General features: G+C 38.0%; 2 protein-coding genes across 3 annotated transcripts in view; one reads left to right on the top strand and one right to left on the bottom strand.

The window, feature by feature from the left end:
* LOC126376480 (exportin-2) overlaps positions 1 to 12928 on the bottom strand; it is a 192327-nt gene that overhangs the window by 66549 nt on the left and 112850 nt on the right. The gene's annotated exons all lie outside the window — the stretch shown is intronic.
* LOC126376534 (malonate--CoA ligase ACSF3, mitochondrial) overlaps positions 197 to 12928 on the top strand; it is a 33917-nt gene continuing 21185 nt past the window's right edge. Inside the window, exon 1 of the mRNA XM_050023992.1 lies at positions 197 to 553. Coding sequence (XP_049879949.1) covers positions 406 to 553 — 148 coding nt within the window. The 5' untranslated portion in view covers positions 197 to 405. The remainder of the gene's footprint in view (positions 554 to 12928) is intronic.

Here is a 12928-nt window from a genome sequence, read left to right as displayed (position 1 = left end):
ATACGATAATTATGTTGATTGTTGTGTATAATGTTAAATTGCAGCAAATCGGGTCGTGAATTGCTTACTTTATTTTGATTTATACGCATGCAAATCATTCACTCTTTTGTACAAACTTGTGTATTGCTTGTGTAGCTTACATGCTTGAGCTCAGTGCTTGAGTATCATTCATAGACAAGGACCATGGTCTTTGTTCATAGATATTTAAAAAAATACTTTTTAAACAGCTGAGTTCGATCAACTTGGCTCGTTAATTTTCTTTTCGTCTAAGTTTTGCATCAGATAACCTCGCAATTCCTTTAGAATTCTTCCTTATCTCTAAAAATACTACTGTTAAATTTCTAAAACTTTTCATATCATAACCACGGTGTTCGAGAGATTCGCAATATTTGTGCGTGGTTAAATATGGATAAGACTTTTCGTTCAGTGCGAGCATTTAGCCGGGTTTTTAGAAGGCCTATTACGAGTTATAGAAATACTTCCAGCGCTCCTGTTCCAGATGAAGAAACAAATTTAGAGCTTCTGACTTCGTATAATCAAGATATAAAAGCTGGTGAGCGCATTTCTTTATATCTGAGAGTAGATGTTCGTCGTATTTAATAATTAGATTTACGACATCCTATGCGTTAAAGAGATAACAAAAACATATATTTATATATGTAGAGATCTATTCAGTTCGTCAATTCGTTTTTTCCTACCTACTTTCAATCAAATGGAATTACATTGTCTGATTTTTGTTTAGACTTCCTACCTACCTAGGGTCATTGCGCCGGTTTGCGGCCTTTTAGTGGAGTATCGCACTTTACGCAATATTTTCTATTAGTTTTGTCGGTTATGTGGTCTTTTAATTATTTTTTATGGATAAAAGATATAATCAAGTTTTCATTGAAAGTAAAAGAACATCAATTATTGTCTCAGTTTATTTATAAATTAAATATAATTGCAAAAGTTGAAATGGGTGAAGGTGAAATGCCGGTTTATGGCCTTTTTTTCCTTTTATAGCCACCCGGTGGCCAGTTTGCGGCCATAGGTAAGAACTAGCTTGGATAATGAATAAATATGCATTACTGTCTAAAGCACGAGGAGTACATCAACCAATTTAGTCCTCGTGCACTCTTAGATTTACATCGCTTCTTCTACTACACTCCAGAAGCTTGTAAAGCTGTCTAGAACACTGGTGGTAGATCTTAATCTAGCACCACTGGCAGCAGTGGCGTGCACCGAGGGAGCGCTCTACCGCCCAAATTTTTGATCAGTGTTCAGGGTCATCTGTTAAGACAGATGACACTGTCTTATAGAAGTACAGTCCAGCAATCTAAAAACAAAATACCTAGCTACAGCAAGAACGCGTCACCAGTGTAGTTTAACGTTAAATTTGATAACTTGATATCTTGAGATACAAGAAGACTTGATGTAGGTTAGGTTAGATCTAAATTATAGACTCAGTCTCAAATAAAATCAATTTGTTTAATCAGTCTTTCATTTTAGATTCAGTCCTATGATTCAGATAGGTACACATAAATTACAAAGTGTATTTGAGAGATGTACAGATGTGAACATAAACAAAAGGTTAATACAATATTGTTCTTGTTAATAAAACATTATTATAATATCTGATAAACAATCTAATAAAAACATCTATCAATCTTAAATGTCTAAACGTTACAGTTATTAAACTGTAATTTCAAAAAGTGAAAAATCAACAATATGAATTTTAAAATACAGCCTCTTATCTTAAGCCTCCTGATTTGGTAATATATATATTTAACAAAAATCTTAACAAATAACAAAGTGAAAAAGGAATTTTAATCTTCATAAGCAATAATCAACAACATGCTCACGTAACTAAACTAAACTATGAATCAGTTAACATTAAGCTATTGGGTAAACATCTATAATTAGGCGTTTTTTATCAAATTAACAATCATTCTCTGAGTTCTAAAGCTCTATAAAATCCCGAATTAAAAACGTTTAATAATACAGGAATTACATTTAAAACATTTGTCTTTAACATCATCATAAGTTAGACCTACGAAGTCGGTGCATTTTAAATGAAAACATTTGGTGCAAAAATCACAGCCTACATTCTTGTCTTCATCTTCTTCGGTGTCACTATTAAGTATATCTTTGCACTGGGCACAATAGCAGCGTTTTACCTGAAATAAAACGCTTATTAAATACTTACCTTATTTGAAGCATAATTTATTTGAGATAGGCATATCCGTGTTCCGCTTTATCTTACCTCCTTTTCTGCCTTATATCGCCCTCTCTTTCGCACATCCCATCTACTAGAATACCGCCAGGCAGGCTGTGTGACAGCTACGATCATTGGGTCGAAAAGCCATCAGGCAGACCTTAAATTATGCTTCAAATAAGGTAAGTATTTAATAAGCGTTTTATTTCAGGTAAAACGCTGCTATTAAACCCTTGACCGTTATTTGAAGCATAATTTATTTGAGACGTGTTTGTTATCGCCTGGTGGTAATTTTATTTTTTATTTTTATTTTTCTTTAATGGACGCCAATGTGATATCATCTTAAAGAGTTATAGAGGATATAGAAGGAAAAGGTAAAAATATAGATTCTATAATAGGTAGATAAAATAATAACTAACAGATGTGCGAAGTAAATGAAAGATTTATTATTATTCATAGTAAATTAAATGTCAAATAACAAAAGACAACTGTAATAGGAACATTACATCAAAACTAATTATGATTAATAGGAACAAAAGAACTTCTTAATGTATTAGAAGAACTTGGAATCACTTCACGCCTATAAAACTTATGAAAGGTATTACCAGACCTCCAGTTTCCTCGTGAAAGGATTTCGTCGACAGATACATTATCAGACCAATATTTTGAGGCCACTGCTGAACGTACGCTTCCAGGAGGAGCTGATATACCTGCTTCTACAAATAATGATTTTACCCATCCAGCAATTATGGTTTTGGATGCTGCTTTACTTTGTCCTCTCAAATTAACAAATAGATTTGAACAATTTGCTTCGTTTCTTCTATCTTGAAGTAAATCAATACACCGTTTAACCCAAAACATGATATCAAACTTTCTGTTCGCTGAATTACTTAATATCTTCCATCCCGATTGCCTGAAATTAGAATTATCCGTTTTAGAACCGAATAAAGGCCACATAACAATATGGTCGTCAAACTCCGTATAGTGCTCTCTATCCACAGCAAGCAGGGTTAGATCATGTAATCGCCTTCCTGAACATAATAAAAGCAAAATAGCTGTATGTCGTGATACAGAAAAGTAATTATTTTCGTTTACTTGGTAGTTGGACAAAAATGACATTAATGTATCGGTATCCCACACTGTCGTCTTGTGTGGTATAGGTTTTTTTAAAGCAATAGATTTAAGTACATGTTTAACTAAAACATGTGAACTTAACACTCCAGAGACCTCAGAATCGCAGAGAGTTGATACTACAGACTTATGCAGTAAAATAGTGTTATATGAAAAGTTTTCCTTTAAAAATAAATCAGCTAGAAACTTAGCCAGAATTGAACCGCTAGGGCTTAAAGAATTATTTTTGTGAATTTTACACCAAGATAACCATCTATTCCAAGCGACGGTATATGTTTTACGAGTGGATTCGCGCCATGATGATGCTAGCAATTTTAATTGAGATTCATTCCACTCACTCAACTGGTTCGACCACCCCCACATTTCCAAACTTCCAGCGTCATGTGTTCTACTTTGGGAGGTGGAAGGCCCGTCGAGGTGTCTATTAAATATTGGTCTAAGTGTCGGATCGTAAATGGGGCTCCTATGGCTCTCGACTTGAGATCTGCCCTCCAAAACACTCGTTCCCACCGAGGAACCACCATTAGGAAGATACCCTCTGCTTGATTGAGATGGGAGAGAATTTTGGGAATTAAATAGGGGGGAGGAAATGCCCACGCTAGTGGATAATTCCAAAGCCGGGAAAAGGCGTCGTGGTAAATCGCTTGAGGATCGTTCAGGTCCAGAGACACGTAATTCACAACTACATGTGCATTGGCAGAAGCAAACAGGTCTATTACCGGTACTCCCATTTTTTGAAAGATAATGTCCGTGCATACTGGTAACAGATGCCACTCTGGGGGAGAGCGGTAACGAGACAGATGATCTGCGTGTCCGTTGTATCGGCCGGGAATGTGATGGGCAGTTATATGAATTTGATGACGCTCTAACAGATGAAATATTTTGGTTGTTATCTCCAACATACCCATAGATTTCGTTCCGCCCTCGTTTCGGATATAGGCTGAGGCTGTCTTGTTGTCGGTCTGCCAAAGGAGAGTGGATCGAGATAGAATTTGATGATGGTGTTGTAATATCTTTAACAAGACCGTCATTTCTTTTCTGTTGCAATGCAGCTGTTTCTCCTGTTCGGACCACGTTCCCGACAGTGTGAGATGATCTAATTGCGCTCCCCATGCTAGATCGGAGGCATCGGTTACAAGAAAGTGTAGCGGGGGCGCGTAATGTATCGGAGACGATAGATGGTGATTGTGAAGCCACCACCGCAGATTTTCCAAAACTTGATTTGGAAGCGGATAGCGTTTGGTCAATTGGAATTTGGTAAGGTGGTTGAGGAAGACCAGAACCGATCGAAAGTGGATTCTGCCCCTTGGCACCATGAAACTGGCGAAGCTCAGCATGCCGGTTAGACTTTGAAGTGTTTTGAAGTCTATGTGGCGACTCTCTAATAGAGGAACAATTTTGGAATGTAAGGTGGTCATCTTCTTTTTCGGGAGGACTTTTTCGTTTTTCCAAGTGTCCCATAGAACACCTAAAAATACTAGACTTTTCTGAGGCACTAGTATGGATTTGTCTAGATTTATTTGCCATCCCAGATAGTGAAGTCTCCGAATTAGAATTTTCACATGCGATTGCAAGGTCTGCCAATCTTGGTGGACTAAGAGAAAGTCGTCCAAATAAACGATAATACGTAAGCCTTGATTTCTCAGAGTTTGTGCAACCCAATTCGTTAAGGAAGCAAAGACTTTTGGGGCTGTACTGAGCCCGAATGGTAGACAGGTCATTTGCATTAATTTTCCTTTGTAAATTAGTCTTAAAAAACGTCTGTGTGACTGAGCTATTGGAAGATGAAAGTATGCTTGTGACAGGTCTACCTTGCACATCCAGTCTTTGGGTTGTAGAAACTCTGGGACGCGATGGACATTTATTAAACTGAAACGATCTGTTATAACAAACTCGTTCAGAGCTGACAGATTGAAAATGGGACGGAAGGTCCCGTCGCTTTTCGGAACAAGGAACATTGGCGAAATGAAACTCGGGGTTGGTCGTACTACTTCTACTATACCTTGGTTTTTCATTTGACTTAATATAGAAGTCATGTCGTTGGACACAGCAGTGCTGAATTGATTGTTGCTTAATTTTGGACTGATAAGTGGTGGCTTCTTGGCAAAGGGAATGCGGTATCCTTTTATGATTTTTAACAGATAACTTGGAGCACCCATCTGACGCCACCGGTCGTAAAATAGAAGTAGTTTGCCCGCCCTGAACGTTTGATAGTCAATACTTACGCTTTTTGTTATTGTAGTCAATGGGCGATCCGGCACGTTTTCGGTTGCCTCTGTCTTGTTGCCTTCCTCTATTTCCTTGCCTGCCACCTCGTGAGCGAAAGGAACCTGAACCTCTCATACTGCCAGTATATTGTGGGCGTGATTCATTATACCCTTGACCCTGCGAGGGACGGGCATGAGAACAACCCTGCGGGGGTTGATAAGTATGGGGAATGTGCGATGACGCACAACATCCATGTGAGGTACCCTGCGAGGGCCCAAATCGAAGCGCCTGCCCCTGCGAGGGGAGGCGAGCAGGCCTGTTGTTGTGACCAGCTTGCGAAGCTGAGACAGAAGTGCCTTGCTTATTGACTGGAAAGAACACTTTGCGGACTCCTCCCGCTTTTTCCAGGAATAGTGATAATGAATCGGCTTTAAATAAGTTTTGAGATGATGGGGGGATTTTGCGTAACGCAGATTTATAAATAGGGTCGCGTGCATGGTTCACTATACCATCTCGCCTCATCTGAATGATTTCTGCTCTGTGACCGCAGATCATTTGAAGCAGATCTGATGAAATTCTAAAAACATCGCCCCTAAGGAATAATTCACTTATTTTATCACTAATGCTCTCAAAAGACAATTCTGAATTTTGTGCCCATTGTAGAAGATTTTTAAGTGATTCTTGCAATGCATCTCGCTGTTTAAGAACGCAAAAGGTTAATGCAGCATAAGATTTATCTGCGTACGACAAATGGCGTAATGAGTCATAAGATTTGAGCTCATCGTTCACTTCTAGATCAATAAATCCGGGGGTATGGTTATATATCTTTTGGGCTTCGGAATATCGCACTTCTGACCATTCGGCACTATCAAAGTGTTGAATTTCATTTAAAATCTTTAAAAGACTTTCAGGCGTTTTAGGTACTGATGGCTCCTTTAATTTTGTCTCAATGTCGATATTAATATTGAGCGAGTGATCAACGGAATTATCGCTGTAATACAAATCGCGACTTACGTTATCATCCACTAATTTATCACTATTAACACAGCACCTAGGAACCTGACCTCGGCGGCTGCGGCGACGAGCATGCCTATTTCCTCTTTTTTTAAGATGGCGGCGACGGCGGCGCCGGCGGCGTCGGCCAGAGGACGAACTCGTTGAAGACGAGTCAGAGCTACTAGAACTGGAACTAGACGTAGACGGTTCACGACGTTTACGTTTTTTATCCCTAGCCTCCGCCCGGGGGCTTGGCCTTGAATTTGTAGCGGGACGACTTCTATCCATATTTTCCCTAATTGAGGTTATGCCATCATTGTCACTACAATTGCTCATTTTTATTCAAATCCTAGGGCAAAGTACTAAAATTAACAAATACACACACACACTTTAGATATAAAGACAATCAAATTAAATTCGAACGGAAAACCCGTTAGTTTTGCAAAGCAAAAATTTAGCACTTTATAATGTTCATATTATAAAAAGGGCAAGAATATAATACCATTTTAATAAGAAGGTAAGAAAATAACTTACGTTTTACCTTTGTAGCACTAAGTTAGCAACAAAAAGTGGAAATAAAATGTTTATTGCGTCGTAAGCACTAACGCGAGCGTGCGCAGCGGAACATAGGACGCCAATGATCGTAGCTGTCACACAGCCTGCCTGGCGGTATTCTAGTAGATGGGATGTGCGAAAGAGAGGGCGATATAAGGCAGAAAAGGAGGTAAGATAAAGCGGAACACGGATATGCCTATCTCAAATAAATTATGCTTCAAATAACGGTCAAGGGTTTAATTTAATTTTACGCACCGATTTTCTTTATTCATGCATGTGGCCGTCCGTGTTTTCTTGAGGGATATTATTAAATGCACATCTGTATAATTTTTCAGCACACTGGGTAACAAATACAAATATGATTAACTGAACATGTTACACAAAAAAAACTTAAACATCATACAAAACGAGATGACCTTTTTAACCGCATTCACACCAAAAATATCGTTCGTACATCGGATATATTATTTGTGAAACAAAAATTCGGATTGCTTATCAAAAATACTAACTTGCACACTAAATTGTACAATCTTACAACAGAATTTCTAAAACCGATATCTAAAAAGTGCACCACAATAAAATAAATTTCCTTTATCAAAAAACTTCTACAAATTGACTTAACCTAACCTAACCTAACTTTATTTTCTTGTTGTTTCTCTGTTTTACTGAAACACCTCAAACGGCGGCGGTGAAGATTTGTTTCGTAACGACAGCAGTCACGGGTGCGAGCGAAGCGAGCACGGAAATTCACGGCACCCCGACAGGTTACTTGTGACCATCGAGGCCCGAAGGGCCGAGAGGCGGCGGTGAAGACCTTTTAAGGTTACTGATTTTGAAGGTTTACTTTATAAAATTGGTATATTGGTAATATTTTTTATTTTGGATAAGTGACCTTGACCTTTAAGGTCAATGACCTCCCAAGGTCATCTAAGGTCACCCGTGGTTTCCCCCCACCCTAATACTCCAACATCCCCCCGGATCCCGAATGTTACATTTGGCGATTTTTGTAACAAAAATTCGAAATCTTACTTTTGTATGGGACCCTTTTTGTGACACCCCGACCCTAAATTGAGTTACCATTCAGTGTGCCAAAGTTTAGTCCATGTTAAGTTAGCACTTGATGATTTTTATGTGTACCTAATTACATGAACATGACAGATTAAATTGGGTTTTATTTAGAATAAACAATGTCCCTAAAAGTAAATTAGATGATGGTTTTCCTTTAGAAAGTTGTACTGTGTTTGTTGAACTCGGGAATTATTAGATAATCATTTTAATAATTGTGATCCGTTCAGTAAAACAGTTTTGCAAATAATTTTAAATAGTAAATGCAATTCGCATAATTTAGTGTGCAAAATTTGTGTGCAAGTCAGTATTTTTGGTGGAACGTTCAAATAATTTGATCGAAAAAAGGGAATATACAGATATCGATTTAAATACATGCCTTTTCTTAACAGGTTGACATTTCTTTTCTTTCGTAATTTTCTGCTATTCTCTTTCCTTTCACTTCTGTGTCACTGCCTGCTTTTTCTCAGATTTTGCTTTTTCTTTTACCTCGTGAAACTCGCGCCAATTTTTGTTTGAAATAGCGGCTGGCAGTTTTGGTTTAGCATTTGTTTGCTTCGATTTTTCTAAAGGTTGGGGGGCGAATAAATGTTTATTAAAAATTTCGTTCACATCGGTGGAGTTACTGTTGAGAAATGTGTTTACGGCAGCCACCATGTTAGACCCGTTATCCGTTACCATTGCCGAAATCTTTTCTTTTTCCAATTCAAATTTGGTAACCGTCTCTTCTAAATGCTGTACGATATTTGGCCCTGTATGGCGATCATCCAGGGGTTTTGTGGTAATGATATTGGATGCAATCTCATTGTTTTCTAAGTAACGGACGGTCACCCCAAGGAAACTCAGCTTACTTATCATTTATGACCAAATATCAGCTGTCATTGCAAAATAGTTGTCATTTTGATCCTAAGTAAAATCGTGAATTTTTTCTTGTACTTCTCTAAGGTTACATCGTAAATATGGTCAAGTCGTCTTTTTCATGTGTCGTCTGAAGGTAATTTTATGTTTGGAGCAAGAAATTTCATCAAACGTTGAAAGCCTTTAGCTTGTATTAAATTAATTGGACGATTGTCAAAAGCAATGAAATACAGTAAATGCCTTATAAGTGATTCATAATGTAAACCCCCATCTGAAGAATTATTACCGTATTAAAGACGAGCGAGAATACTCTGTTTTTTTTTTTGTTGCCCTATTGTTATAAAGAAGACAAGCCCTTCAAAGCGATAACATTCATCGGTGCAAATCATATTTCGTTGACTAATATAATATACCCTTTTGCTAATTTAACTGTAGATACAGGATTTCGTTAAGTACTCACCTAAATAAGAGGTCGCTCTTTGATAAATTTCGGGCAGAGTTAATTGAAGAGAACTAGAGCGTGAGGGCACTTGCACAGCACTTGCAGTTACTACTGGAAGGTTTCATTCTGTATTAGGCGCTGTATAATTAGACGTAATTTCGACTTCTTTCTCAGTTTCTGACATTGTGGTATCTTCGTCAGATCCTGTCCCGCCGGATGCACTAGGCATTTCTTCGTCATTATTTTGAATCGCAAAACTCCTGTCTTCAGCAGCGCTGAAGCTCTCTTCATCACTATTTTCTATGGCAACGGCGGGTTTTTCTATAAATAACAAAAATCATCCAGGGTGGGCACCTCCTTTGTTGTTCTATCTAAGTAAAAACCCCTTTTTGAATATATGTCAAACTTTTTTATGAAAATATTCATCAGTAGTGTGTCCCATGAATCAGTAGGCTGCTTTAAGTTTCTAAGTGCAGCTAAATGCAACCTGACATTACTGATAAGTAAACGCGCATTTTCTGCTGTGCACTTTGTAAAAGATGTCATCTAGAATGCTGTTTACGTGGAAGTTTGTCATTTGAGAGACATTGTTGTATCTATCATCCAGCAGTTTAAGAGCCTCACTATAATTTTCCTCAGTAAGTGGCATATTTTTTATTATATCCAGGGCTTTACCCTCTAAAAGTGACATTAAATACTTTTCGCAAGAGCTTAATTTCGTGTCCTAATGGAAAATAATCCAATATGTTTTTCCCATTATAACTTTGAATATGGATTTCGGTAGATTATTGAACTCACCTTTACGTTCCGTACTTGGACTTGGAGCCACAGCGGGCGTGCTGGATCTAAATAGGCGATCCAAAACCGCAATACTGTTAAAGTATTTGGTTTCATATTCGCCATAGTCTTCATCGTCATCATCAAACAACACCAACCAATATGGCCCTGTTGCAAGTCTCGTGATCTTTGTAGGCTTCGACAAGCCGTTTACGCTTTTCGTATAAAAGCTCATGAGAGCTCGTACCTACACCTTTATGCTTGCAAAAATTATCGATTCTGGTTAATAAACCCTAGACGTATCCGCGATGCGATATAAATTCTTTTAACTTGGCCTCAGCCATATTATATAATCAAACAATTTGTTTTTACACAGGATAAACAACAAAAAAGCGCAAAGTAAAAATACACAATAAAATGGCGATTTTAAATTGAAAGAATCCCGTACTGGTAGAATTAAAAGAAGCGTGATGAGAATGCCCGCGTTCGGATACAAACATACACAGTCGATGTCATCGACTTGAAACTTGAATCGAGGCGCTGAATCAGCGCACCATACCCCATACCTTCACGGTGGAGGTGAGTGCACCTCTAGTGCTAAGACCTACCTAGTAGGTATGCAAGATACCTGTGTCAGGTGGCCTCGTTCTTCTATATCTATTAAAAATATAAAGTGGTGGTGGTGGTAGTGGTGGTCTGACAAACAATATAAAGTGATACTTAATCTAATATTGTAGAGGTTTTCTAGATTTGGTGTTGTTTCAAACAGCCGGATTTCTTGTTAGTTGTTACTCTGTTAGACAATAGACGTGGGCGGTCATGCAAATTAGTAATAGTAACAACAACAGTATTTTCCGGATTTTCAGTAATTTTCGATTTTTCAATACATGTGAAAGCCCTAGTTGTAAAGCTTCATTAACGATCATCTCTGTGCTGCTTTGTTGCAGTTTTCGGTGTAACCAGGCGTCGCATGTCTTTGTACATACCATCCAGTATAGCAAGCTGCTTCCGTTTGCGTTTAAAGGTGTGATGTTCTCTGTAGGACCATTTCTAAACTTCAACTTGATAAGTATTGATGACCGAGTTATCTAATTAATAAAGACTGAATCTACTGTTCCGAGTTCTGGTTTCGAGACTGGCTATCTGCATGACTCTTGTTATGATGCTTAAGTCCAATCCATATTATGTTTTTTTTATGGGAACTAAATTCCCGGCACACATTCTGCTTCTAATAAATCGTGAATATTTCGGTTATATGCCGATGAGCTGCTTGTTCGGTCGTTGCAGTTTATACATATTTCGCTTCTCTCTTTATCTATACCCTCTGCAAATACGTTAAATTCAATTATTCACTTCGTTGAAGATATTTTTCAGTTTAGACATGTGTGTAGATCTTCTTTATTAGTAGTTGTAAAACTCTTGACATAGATTGTACGCCTTGTCATCAGACTGAGTGTCATAAAGTCGGTGTAATTCATCCCAGACTTCTTTGGCCTTCTTAAATCTCATCACCTTTTTCAGTGTCTCGTAACGACTTACGTAGAACGTAGAACGAAAGGTATCCCGCGAGAAAATGTTTGTTTCCTACGAGTCTTATATTTTATATTTACACAAAGATAGTTTTATTGGGTTAAAAGCACAGTCACTGAATAATAATTATTTTGGTTTTTGTTTGACACTGATAAAAAGATTTTGGAACACAAAAAAACTGCCAGTCACTTTTTTGAAAAAAAAAGGAAACTACCAAAAATGTGTGTAGAAAGAGGTCATTGACAAAGGAGGTTTTTACCTTTTCTCAATGAACCAACTTTAATAAAATTTATGCTATCTCTCTTTGCGCATTTATTATTGCCATCTGATAGTGGGGTCTACTTTCTTCGTTCTTCTCTTCCACATCGCTCTATCAGACATGTCATTCTCGGAGACATTGCACATGCACAGGTCCTTTTTGACCACATCCGCCCATCTTGTTTTTGGTCGTCCTCTTAGTCTAAGCCCTAAATATTATTTGGCCATAAATATACCACGAAAAAAGAAATCAGATGATCCACGCTAAATATTGTCAAAACTAGAGTGAGTAAGCATTGACTAGGTAAGTGTGTATCACCTTAGATCACATGTTCACTTACTATTGACGAACAATAATAAAAACGGTTCTCGTGCAGACAGAAAATATAAAGAAGACAAAAAAAAACAAAAGTCATTATCAAAATCAAAGACAATAAAAGAATAAACTATATAAAAGAGGTAAACTCTATAAAAATATGTGCTATCTTGCACATACTCCCCTTTTTTAATTAAGAGAATCTTGACAAGCTTTCTTAGGGGTCTGCGTAAGATTTCGGCTTCGGTGCAGACATCTGAAAGGCGTACAACAGCAACTCTTACTTTCCTACTGGTCCAGTACAAAGGCAGTCCAGTGTCAGTGTCCGTATCGGACCACACTTCCGTGGGAGTTCCGCGACGAGCCACGAAGCGTCGTAGGCACATTATTGCTGCGTCTGTCGACCGACTAATTTCCAGATGTACAGTGCGAACGACGAGACATATAACCAGGGTCACGTAACGCTTTTCTTGTCTTAGACTGACGGTGACATTAATAGGGCCAAAATAATCAAGCTCAACGAAAGTAAATGGGCGTTGATGATGAGCCAAACAGACTTCTGATAGGCTTCCCATCGGTGGTTGAAAGGTTTTGGCAC

The sequence above is a fragment of the Pectinophora gossypiella genome, chromosome 21 (assembly GCF_024362695.1).
Source record: "Pectinophora gossypiella chromosome 21, ilPecGoss1.1, whole genome shotgun sequence".
NCBI lineage: Eukaryota > Metazoa > Arthropoda > Insecta > Lepidoptera > Gelechiidae > Pectinophora > Pectinophora gossypiella.
The sequence above is the reverse complement of the archived record's forward strand: the minus strand, read 5'-3'. Positions and strand labels throughout refer to the sequence as shown.